The following is a 12,149-nucleotide window of genomic DNA, read 5'->3' as shown; positions in this document are numbered from 1 at the left end:
AGTAGTGTAAGTATAACACTGATGTGATTATTACTGTTATACTTTAACATTACTTTTGCTGTGTTTTTTCCGATGCCCTACCTGTGCAATTCCTCTGTCCTACAATGTATAATTGGCCTTGCTTGCAGTGATACTGACTGCTTACTTGATGATTTTTGGCAGCAGTCCACTTCATCTTTTACTGTAAACTTGGAATATAAGAAGAATCATCATAAATTGGATACATCCATTGTGGATGATGGCAGGAGTATCGCAGTTCTAGAGAAACATATGACAGTCAGCTCATGAAGCAAATGTTATGAAGTTTTGGCTGCTTTAGAGGATGGATAGGGGAGGGGCAAAACTTTTTTTTTTTTTTTTTCTCATCTCTGTTAAGTCCAATAGTTTTGATTTAGCTGTTGTTGCACGTTAAAGGAAAAGGTATATACATGTAAGGAAAATGTGATCCTTTGATCCTCCATTTTTAAATGTCATTCGGATAACTCATAAACAATATATAAAATAAATCTGAAATCAGTAGGTTTCTAGATCAGGGGTGCTCAAAACGGTCCTTTGGGGGGGACTGGGGACCCAGCCAGTCGGGTTTTCAGGATATCCTTAATGAATATGCATGAGAAATATTTGCATACACAGGAGGTAGTGCATGCAAATACATCTCATGCATATTCATTAGGGATATCTTAAACCCAACTTACTTGGGTTTGAGCAACCATGTTCTAGATCACAATCCTGGATTAAGCAGGAAAAAATCCACAAAGAAATTGTGCAAACTTAAACATCTATAAAAACTACATTTTCATTTTAATTCAGAAGTGCTCCATTTCAGAAGCAGGCAAGTGTTTCACAGTGCAAAAAAGATTTGGGGGGGTTTGTGTGGGGTTTTTTTTTTTTTTCCTGTACAATTATTTGCCTTCTAGAAGGAAATGTAAGTCATTTAGCAAAAGGTTGATTTAATACAAACCAGCAAGCAAACTTTTCGACTTACTAATCTGACCCTAAAACATGAAGCAATATTTTCCAATTGTTTTGACAGGCGCTAAAACCAAATATCAAACAAACCCAACTGGTGGTTGATCTCACTGAAGATGAAGATCAACAAGCATCTGAAAAAGGTAATATAACTGCAGTGTTTAAATCCAAATTGTAAATGCATGTTATATATCCAAACTATAATGAATAGGTAAAGTAGGCTGGAGAAACTGCAGGTACCAATACCTCCATTCCATACACAGTCTACTGTCACTTCATGAACTTCTGAGTTGATAAATCTAACACTTTTGGACCTAATGATTAGGTGTTTGTGACAGAAGGGAAACGTCTTTCCTAATCTATTATAAAATTCCCAATATTATGAGGCTTGTACTTTATTACATACGACAGGTAAACCTTGCCTTTTTTTTTTTTTTTTTTGCCACACATTGATGTTTTTAAAAGTCAAATATTGTCAATTTTGTGTTTTAAATCTCTGTTCCTTAAGAATCTAGGTGCAATAAAATCTCTAACTATAGGACCACTGTTTACAAATTTAAGGACAAAATTGGTCTTTTTAAAAACTTGTCCAAAACTATTTTGTTTCAAATTCTAGCATGGGCACCATGTCATTCTGATGTTTGAATGCCGAACGGACAGAGGAACAGCACCAAACTTGTTTCCATCCTTGCTTTTCTGAGGCTTGAGATCAGTATTTTTTTGCTGTTCCTGAACAATTGTTCCCTATGGTCTTTCAGCCGCTGTGCTGCACTAGTGAAACAACTCCTGTTTTGGAGGGCTCATGGCTTTTGCTGCTTGGTTGTATCCATTAGCCCCTGCCATGGCTGCAGCAAAAACCTTCCAGGTCCACTAGAGCAGCAAATGTCAGAAGAGGAGCAAAGACCAGAACTGTTCCCTTATTCTTCTGGTTTCCATGGTACCTAGTGCACCTCTCTTCCACCCCCTCTTTCCCTGCCCATTTGTCCTGGATAGAGACTCAGTTCTGTTAGCTAAGAGGGCAAAGAAACAGGAATGAGGGAAGGATTTTGCTGTATCCAGGTAGTGTTTAGCACTTCTTCTCTTGAGTGGTCGAACATTAAAATGAGTTGGCACTTTTGGCATGCTGGGAACTGACCCTTGACAGGTTTAAAAATGTACAACTGTCATTTAACTAAAGAGCTACTTTTTTTGCTGCTGTTTGCTGGAGATACATCCCCTTTAAAATCCTGTGTTTTGGGTTTTGGGGTTTTTTTTGTTTGTAGCCTAGTGGTTAGAGCAGTGGGCTACAAACCAGGAGACCAGGGTTCGAGTCCCACTGTTGCACCTTGTGACCTTGGGCAAGTCACTTTACCCTCCATTGCCTCAGGTACAAACTTAGGCCTGGATTTATCAAAATGCGATAAGTATCACATGCGATAGCAAAAGGGGCGTGATTTATGCTAATATACAGTTTATCGCAATTTGCGCTAATTACCTATGCGAAGAGCTAAGTTAGCGCAAATTGCGATAACATTTTCAGACTTTGCGATAAGTGCCATACCTGTTGTATTTCCTGCATTCAACCACTGGGGGACCATAGTTAATGGTCCCAGGGAACTCAGACACGAGAGAGAGAGACACACTAGCCATAATGTCCTCTCCCTAGATAGATATTTGTATCCCTATGGGAGGCCCACCTAGTAACTGGAGGTGAGGTTTAGGTATTAATGTAGGGGGTTAGGGACCACTTTGACATTCAACGTGAGACGTACGAACAGAATTGTGGTCTCTTGTGAAGATTTGATGACCTTCGGAGTGAGGAAACTCACTCCAAGATGACATTTGTGCAAGGTTCTCTCAACCTAGCTTGATGGACTCTCTACCTGGGTAACATCAAGCTAGGTGGAGAGAACATTGCACAAATCTCATCTTTGGGTGAGTTTCCTCTCTCCGTAGGTCATCAAATCTTCACAAGAGACCACTGTTCTGTTCGTACGTCTCATGTTGAATGTCAAAGTGGCCCCTAACCCCCTACACTAATACATAAACCTCACCTTGAGTTACTACGTGGGCCTCCCATAGGGATACAAATACCTATCCAGGGAGAGGACATTATGGCTAGTCTCTCTCTCGCTCTCGTGCGCTCTCTCTCGGTTTGGTTGGTGCTCCGGGAGCTTGGATCCCAAAAGGTAGATAGATTCCATGCCATTTATCCCAGGGAAGAGCAGTGGATTTCCCCAAGTCCATCTTAATAATGGTTTATGGACTTTTCTTCCAGGAACTTGTCCAAACCTTTTTTAAACCCAGCTACACTAACAGCCTTCACCAAATCCTCCAGCAATGAATTCCAGAGTTTAAATGTGTTTTCTCCTATTCATCTTAAGTGTACCACCTACTAACTTCATTCAGTGTCCCCTAGTTTTTGTAGTTTTTGAGAGTAAATTGATTCGCATTTACCTGTTCCAGTCCACTCATTATTTTATAGACTTCTATTGTATTTACCCTCAGCCGTCTCTTCTCCAAGCTGAAAAGCCCAAACCTCTTTAACCTTTCCTCATTGGGGAATTGTTTCAATCCTTTTTAGTCTGCCTTCTCTGTACCTTTTTTTCTTTTTTTTATAATTAAATGTTTATTGGTCGATAAGAACCAAAACACAAAATCTATGGAAAGTACAGCAATAACAGGGCTGGTGTTGACTTTCATTTTAAGCCCCACCCCTTTTACTCCCTTACTTGGTGGAAATTAGGATACAGATAAAATACTAACCAAAACAATACCGAAGTGTGTTCATGACAATAGCAATGGGAAAGTACAAATGCAAATAAACAATCAAACCGCAAAGATTGTATAGAGCAGGTATTCTGATGAAGAGACTGTAGAATTGCACATAAACAGTAAGTAAGGCCTGGATTGGATCACTGAACAATTACTCCAAGGTGATGATGTCACTCAGAATGAACATTCATACGTGTGGTTTAAATTTCCATTGAATGTAGGGTTGCCAGATTTTCTCGAAGTTGACTACCCTGTCATTACACACAGCAGTTAATTTCCCCAAGTAATACACTCTATCCAATCTAGATTGCACATCACTTAAGGACAAAACGTGGGTCTACGCCACCAAAAGACAATTTCACATCTAACAGCTGTGACAGCTTGCTGTAACCAGCACTGAAAGGCTCTGTACCTTTTCTAATTCCCCTCTATCTTCTTTGAGATGCAGTGACCAGAACTGCACACAGTCCTCAAAGTGCAGTCGCACTCACACCATGGAGCAATACAGGGGCGTTAAAATATTCTTTTATTCACCATTCCTGCCCTAATAATGCCTAGCATTCTATTTGCTTTCTTGGCTGCCACTGCACACTGAGCAAAGGATTTCAACATATCCGTGATGACACTTAAACCTTTTTCCTAGGTGGTGACTCCCAATGTGGAACCTTGCATTTTATAGCTATAATTTGGGTTGCTCTTCCCTACATGCATCACTTTGCACTTGTCCACATTTAATATCATCTGTCATTTGGATGCCCAGTCTCGCAAAGTCGTCTTGCAATTTCTCATAATCCTCTTGTGATTTAACAACTTTGTGTAATTTTGTAATAGCAAATTTGATCACCTCACTCGTTCCCATAAGAACATGCCATACTGGGTCAGACCAAGGGTCCATCAAGCCCAGCATCCTGTTTACAACAGTGGCCAATCCAGGCCACAAGAACCTGGCAAGTATCCAAAAGCTAAGTCTATTCCATGTTACTGTTGCTAGTAATAGCAGTGGCTATTTTCTTAGTCAACTTAATAGCAGGTAATGGACTTCTCCTCCAAGAACTTATCCAACCCTTTTTTAAACACAGCTATACTAACTGCACTAACCACATCCTCTGGCAACAAATTCCAGAGTTTAATTGTGCATTGAGTGAAAAAGAACTTTCTCCGATTAGTTTTAAATGTGCCCCATGCTAACTTCATGGAGTGCCCCCTAGTCTTTCTATTATCTGAAAGCGTAAATAACCGATTCACGGCTACCCGTTCTAGATAGACTCTCATGATTTTAAACACCTCTATCATATCCCCCCTCAGCCGTCTCTTCTCCATGCTGAAAAGTCCTAACCTCTTTAGTCTTTCCTCATAGGGGAGCTGTTCCATTCCCCTTATCATTTTGGTCGCCCTTCTCTGTACCTTCTCCATCGCAATTATATCTTTTTTGAGATGCAGCGACCAGAATTGCACACAGTATTCAAGGTGTGGTCTCACCATGGAACGATACAGAGGCATTATGACATTTTCCGTTTTATTCACCATTCCCTTTCTAATAATTCCCAACATTCTGTTTTTGCTTTTTTGACTGCCGCAGCACACTGAACCGACTATTTCAATGTGTTATCCACTATGACCCCCTAGATCTTTCTTGGGTGGTAGCTCCTAATATGGAACCTAACATTGTGTAACTATAGCATGGGTTATTTTTCCCTGTATGCATCACCTTGCACTTATCCACATTAAATTTCATCTGCCATTTCGATGCCCAATTTTCCAGTCTCACAAGGTCCCATTTCTAGGTCTTTTATAAATGTTAAAAAGCAGTGGTCCTCATACAGATTCCTGGGGTACTTCGCTATTCACCTTTCTCAATTGAAAAAATTGACCATTTAGCCCTACTCTCTGTGTTCAATCTTTTAACCAGTTTTCGTCCACAATACAACATTGCCTCCTATTCTATGACTTTTTAACTTTTCTCAAGAGCTGAGGAATTTTGCCAAACGCTTTCTTAAAATCTAGATATACTATATCAGCTGGCTCACCTTTAGCCACATGTTTATTCACACCTTCAAAAAAAATATAGCAAATTAATGAGACAAAATTTCCCTTAGCTAAATCCATGTTGCTTTTTACCCATTAAACTATGGCTGTTTATATGTTCAGTAATTTTGTTCTTTAGAATAGTCTCAACCATTTTAAGCGTTCTTTCCCAGCAAGTCCAACTTGCCTCCAGCAGATGTCTTCATTCACAAGTATCCAGAGATTCTTCCCCCCATATTTTATATCCCATTTGATTTGAATTCAGTCATTGATGTAACCGTCCTTGGTTGAGTGCCATGTACCATCAGTCCAGAATCTAACCACTCTGTGTTGCTGTTGACTCCCTCCCAAGGGCTGCGAACATTGCCTCTACCTCATTCCCAGCCCCCGCCAACTTGAGAAAAATCCATTTTTGTCTTTAATAATGCGGAAACAACCTTCTCTGCATAGGACAAAAAAAAATGTTTTTTAAGGCATAAGATTCATAGTCATTAGTCTAAAACAACTAATGAAATGAAATCCTAAGACTCTAATAAATATTACAAATAAACTTTAAAGTGAACATTTCATGAGAAGTGACATCATCCCTCATGTGCTTTTTGACTTGATACTAGAATCCATTGTGGGTGCAAATTCAGTGTGCCTTGTATTTTTGTGCTTAGTTTGAAGATGATGTGAAAACTGTACTTTATTTTTTTGTGTTTAGACATACCAGCTAAGATTCCAAAAGTTGCCTTGAGGAACAATACAGTGAACATTCTGGCTACAGGCCATGAGTCTGTTGCTTCCAATGATACCAGTCCTACACCATCAAGCTCCACATCGAAGAAAGTGGAGGTAATGCCACAAACCTATGCCAAAATATACTATCAAAAGCTGAAAGGAAATCTAAGGAATACAGTTCTCACAGATCTATGCAAGTTGAATGGATTTGTTCTGCCGCCAAGCAAGTATTTTCCTGGAGGTCCTTATTCAAAAGCATTTAGCCAGCTAAATGAATATTTGGGAGCTTATCTGGCTAGTAAGATAGCCGGCTAGAATTTAGCCAGCTAAGTCTGGTTGGGCCAAAGACCTGTCCTAAAGTTAGCCGGCTGTATTCGATAGTGCAGTTGCACTGATGGATATATCTGCAAAGCCAGATATGTTTATCCATTTAACTTTACTATCCAGACTGCAACCGAAAATGGACTCTTGATGTACATCGTGCATTAGCACTGTTCAGCTTATGACAGTAAATGAGTGGAGATTCAGAAGGGCAGTACTGCTCATACAATCTGATTTTGACATTTTTATAATCTGTCAAATGAAAGGTGATTACAATTTTTTAATAGCAAACAAGTTTGGTCTTGGATAATTGTAAGTTTAAACTAACAGTAGTAATTTCTAGTATTGGACCAAGGTTGACAAATATCCTAATTTTTCTAACTTCCATTTAGCAGAATATCATTGCAGTCTAACATCATTCAAGGGCAGTGGTTATTAACCTGGCTCTTGAGTACCTCCTAGCCCAGTGATGACTCCCAGCCTTTGAAGACTGCCAAGAGGTTGGGTTTCCAGGATATCCCTAATGAATATGCATGAGAGAGAGTTGCCTACACATGGCATTCATTGAATGTAAATCTCTCATGCATACTCATTAGGACTATCTTGAAAAATGTGACCTATTGGCTGCCCTCAGCGGTTGGGAGTAAATACCACTAAGATAGCTAGCCTGGTTTTCAAGCTATGCACGATAAATATGCATGAAATAGACTGCTTCTCTTGCATTCTGTCATGCATATTTATTGTGCATAGCTTGAAAACTAGACTGGCTAGGAGACCGGGTTGAGAGCCACTGTTCTAAGGCAATTTTGGATAGAGGATACAAAAGGGATTATCATAGAAATACACAGTTCATAATAAATCAACTTATTTTAGGGCTCCTGTACCTAAAGTGCATTAAAAACATGCTATGTACATAAGCCCTGATGTGCCTGAAAATGTGCTGTTTAGCGCATGTGGTGTTTTCTAAATTTAACATGCCCATGTATTAAATAGGTATGTAGTATGCAAATGATCTTTTAGTTGTCAGCATACTATGTATCCGGATTCCCTGAGCAGGGAGCTGAATTTTACATGTTCTTTTAGTATGTATAATCTTAGCTCCTGCTCAGGAGCCTGTGGTATACTGGAGGGAGGCTATATCCTCTGCCTTCTTCCCCTCCCACCAAAGATAAAGGACCCTACCTCCTGGACCCACTCAAAAGGCAATTTCTTAACACCTACTGGTGTAGTGCTGATCTGGTACCTCCAGTGCCTCAATCTCTGACTCATGTGCATATAATTCAGAGGTGGAAGCAGTGCCAGATCAGCACTGGATGCCAGGCCTGTAACAATCCTGCCAGCTTGGCATTGAACCCTTTTTTGAGGGTTCTGGAGGGGATTATTTTGGTGTGTGCTCAGGGGTTGGGAGGAAGGTCATGAGGTGGTTGGCAGTGGGGAGAACCTCCTGTACCAAATGGGAAAATTTAAGGGGCCTATGCAGAGTTGGAGGCGGTAGCCCCAGGAGTGGGAGGAGGCATCTTCAATCATGATCAGGACCCCAAATGTGGAGGGAAGGTTGAATTGAAATGGAGAGAGGAGAAGGGAGAAAGATGTGCATGGGAGGAAGGAGTGAAAGGGGTGCAGGGATGAAATTTACTGTTAAATTTTATTTACATTGATTCTTTGTAGATGAACATTTTTTTCCATAGCAAATTATATTTAAATTTAAATTAGCTGGAACTAAAGACCAGAAATGTTTCTGCTTCATCACTGGTGCACCTGGTTTTGTTAAGTGGTAATTTCCAGTACTTGTAACAGTTACTCAAACCAGTTTTAGTTATGATAACATTTTTCATGTTTTTAGTTCTGATAAAACTTAGAACTGTGTAATAAAAATCTTACTCTTGAGGACAAGCAGGATGGTAGTCCTCACAAATAGGTGACATCAGATGGAGCCCTGATGTGGGAGAATGGTCCGTTTCTAGAACTTTAACCAGGCACACTGAGCATGCCCAGCATGCCCTATACCATGCATCCACGTGGGATCCCTCTCAAATCTTTTGCTGTGGAGCTGTAAGCTTCATGGTGAAAGTGAGCTCACTTTATTTTTTTGGCCTTGTGAAAATTTATTTCCTAGAGTGTAGACAGATCAGGGCCAGTGGTTTATGCTCCCTGCCAGCAAATGGGAGACAGAGCAAGCTGTCGTCACAGTATATATAACCCTGCAGTGACCACAGCCTGCCTATATTCTCAGTCTCCAGCAGATAGTGGATGTGCATATCCCTATGGGGATTGCTTTGAGCTTTTTGAAAGGAGAAAAATGAAATTCTAAACTCAGGGAAAGAAAACCCCACTCGCCTGCGGTGATACCTAAAGGTCTCTCCCCCAGTTGAGAATTTCTGAGGCAATTTCTATGTTCCCTCAAAGGTGTACCTTGGTCCAGTAGCTAGGTTTCCTGGCGTGGACTTTATCTGCTAGTTCAGCTGAAAGCAGATGCAGGAGGCCTAACACGGCGGTGATGGCAGATGCCCTCGCCACCCTCAGCTGGAGACAGTTTCTGTACTCGGCACTGAGCTCAAGTAAGGTGTAAAAAAAAAAGGTTTTACCTGAATCAGAGACAGAGGAGGTTCAGGACTTCCTCCAGTCTCCATTCTCAGCACACCGTGCCAATGTTCGTTCACTCTCCCATTTGGGGTTGGGGAACTGGGCAGCCTGGCAGGTTCAGTGGCCTTCGGTGGGTTAGGCCCCGCACTGAGGCTTTTTTTCTTTCATGCCATGTGGTAGGCTGTGGTGACCGTCTTCACTCGCTCTTGTGCATGTTCTGCTGCTCTCTATAGGGTGTTGGTGTGCGCAGTGTGTCTGCTCTGCACATGCATTGTGTACTCGGATTTTGGGCTCGCTTTTTACGTGGTTAACTTGGCACATAGGTTGTGCATGCGCCTTGCTGCGCTTTCTTCTAGGCACTTATTTTTTTGGGCGCATTTCGTTTTTGAGGGTGAGCTGTTCCAATGTAGATTTACTGCAAGAATGGTGCCAGTAAGCAAGAAGCCTAAGCGTCTTCCTATTTGTGTTGCCTGTCATTAGGGCTTCTCGCTTAGGGAGAGTTCTCTTCCTCTGATTTTGCTAAGCCTGGCTCTTTCCATTCTGATGTTGGGTTGGTCTCTGCCTTGACTGGGGGGACACTAGAGCTTTGTTCTCCCCTGACTGGCTCTTCTGTTGACAAGGGCAGTTCTATGGGACCAGCTCCAGTTCTTTCTGGGCTTGGTCTGGACCCGGCTGCTTTTTCTTTGGTGTAATTTTTTCAAGGCTTACAAGCCTTTCTTCAGGCGCAGTCCTTCACTTCCCCCATTTCAGTCCAGTTGGAACCTCAGCCGGTGCCTCCTTCCTCATCCGGTGCTATGCTTAAGCGCCAGGGCTCGCCTCTGCTCCCTGCAGGTGTTCCTGACAGCAATCTGGATGGCACTGATGATGAGGTTGATCCTGATTCCCTGGAAGATGGAAAAATTCCTCAAGGGCTGGAACCGTGTTGCAGTTCTTTCATAGAGATGAACTGTTGGCCCTGATTTCCCAGACCTTGAAACAGCTGGGTGTTCCTGGTTTGGATGCTATGTCAGAGCCGAGGAAGAATCCCATTTTGGTTTCCTTTCGTAAAAGCCTCTTGTTTTTTCCCAGTGATGGATGCCATCCAGGAATTGATTGATCTGGAATGGGATGCCCCAGAGGCAAATTTTAAAGGGGGGGGGGGGGGGGGGGGGTTGGACATTGGAAGTGAGAGAGCGTTTATGTTTTCCCAAAGTGATGGCTCTGGTAGGAGCCGTGTCTAATCAAACACTATTCCTGTAGAGGGAGGAGCGGCCTTAAAGAGATGTACTTGATAGAAGGATTGAGGCTATTCTCAAGCAAGTCTTTGAGGCAGTGGTGATGAATTTACAAATTGCCTCCTGTTGCGCCTTTAGTGGTGAGATCTTGTCTGCTTCTCTCTCAGGAGATTGAGTCTGGAGGGAATTCCAGAGCGGTTATGGAGCCTGCTGCCGCCTTTTTAGCAGACGCAGGCTGTGACTTGGTCCGGACCTCAGCCAGAGGAGTGGCTTTGGTGATAGCGGCCAGGCGTCATCTCTAGATGCAAAATTGGTCAGCTGACACAACTTCCAAAGCTAATCTTACCTTAAAGGCTTGCTCTTGTTTGGGAGTGAGTTAGAGAAACTGGCCAGTAAGTGGGGCGAGTTCTCCGGTGCCTCGGTTGCTGGAGGATAAGAAAGTTACAGCGCCCCTTTGGTATGAGGGGTCGTTTCCGGGGTTCCAGGCATCTTTGACCCTACAGAGGAATGACCTTTCAGCGGACTTGGCCTTTTGGTAGGTCCTAGTCCTTTCCTCCTCGGCAGCCCAAGAGAGGAGCGGGCTTGAGTGGTGGACCTTCCCAGTGTAGCAACTCTTTGGGTCTAAGAAGTTCGAGCTATCAGCGGAATCAAAGGACCAAGGAGTCACACTAATGGACACCGAGCCATTGACATCGGTGGGACAGTCTGTTCCATCAGTGCGGACGGGTGCTGGATATCGACCAACTCTCCAGGCCAAGGACGTCTGGTTCCTCATCATTGGCCTCCGCACTGGTCCCTGTTGATGCATGGTGCCAGGCACAGGGATGCACCAGCTTTTGCTGCAATGCTGCCAAAGCGATCCCACGGCAAGGAGTGCCAATCCTCCATCGGTGCCGGCAGTCCACATCTGGCTCCACCAATCCTGATAGTCACCAATCCACCTCGAGGGTGCCTCTCGTCTTTGTACCACTTCTGGAGAAGCTCAACATGCTCATTGGTGTGTTACCGGCCCAGCTGGAGCCAATTCCTGGGACAGCATCTATGTCCAGCGGGGCACTGAGGCCTCCCCTACCAATACAGTGTTCGTTGCCGGTTCCTCTAAGGAGGAAGCTTCACTGAGGCCAGCAGAGGCCTGCCGCCACTCCCACTGGCCAGTTCTACCGGTGCATACACCTCTGGATGAAGGCAGAGCACCTAGGGACTCATCCCCTTTCGCTTACAGTGAGGATGAGGAACCCTATGACCCTCGGGGGGATGATGTTTTGGAATCCTTCAAGAGTTTCCCTTCAGACCCTTCTTCTGTAGAGGAGTGAAGGAAGACTCCACCTGAGGACTTAATTTTCACAGGACTTGTGAGGGTAATGGTGGAAGCCATCTCTTTTCAGTTATTGACAGAGGAGGATGCCAGGCACAAAATGCTTGAGATCCTCCAGTTCATAGAGCCTCCTAAGGAGATCGTGGTGGTCCTGGTACACGAGATCTTTTAAGGAGTTGCTTCTGAGGATATGGGAACATCCGCCTCACAGCGCCTTCCATTAATAAGATAGTGGGTTTACCTCA

The 12,149-nt window shown here is 43.0% G+C and overlaps 1 protein-coding gene across 4 annotated transcripts in view; it reads left to right on the top strand.

The window, feature by feature from the left end:
• The window catches only part of ATF7IP2 (activating transcription factor 7 interacting protein 2), an 88,390-nt gene that overhangs the window by 68,881 nt on the left and 7,360 nt on the right, over positions 1-12,149 (top strand). For all 4 annotated transcript variants that reach the window (XM_029576452.1, XM_029576455.1, XM_029576453.1 and 1 more), the window contains 2 exons: positions 1,034-1,112; positions 6,455-6,585. In XM_029576452.1, the coding sequence (XP_029432312.1) occupies positions 1,034-1,112; positions 6,455-6,585 (210 nt within the window). The remainder of the gene's footprint in view (positions 1-1,033; positions 1,113-6,454; positions 6,586-12,149) is intronic.

This window comes from Rhinatrema bivittatum, chromosome 14 (genome assembly GCF_901001135.1).
Source record: "Rhinatrema bivittatum chromosome 14, aRhiBiv1.1, whole genome shotgun sequence".
NCBI lineage: Eukaryota > Metazoa > Chordata > Amphibia > Gymnophiona > Rhinatrematidae > Rhinatrema > Rhinatrema bivittatum.
The sequence above is the reverse complement of the archived record's forward strand: the minus strand, read 5'-3'. Positions and strand labels throughout refer to the sequence as shown.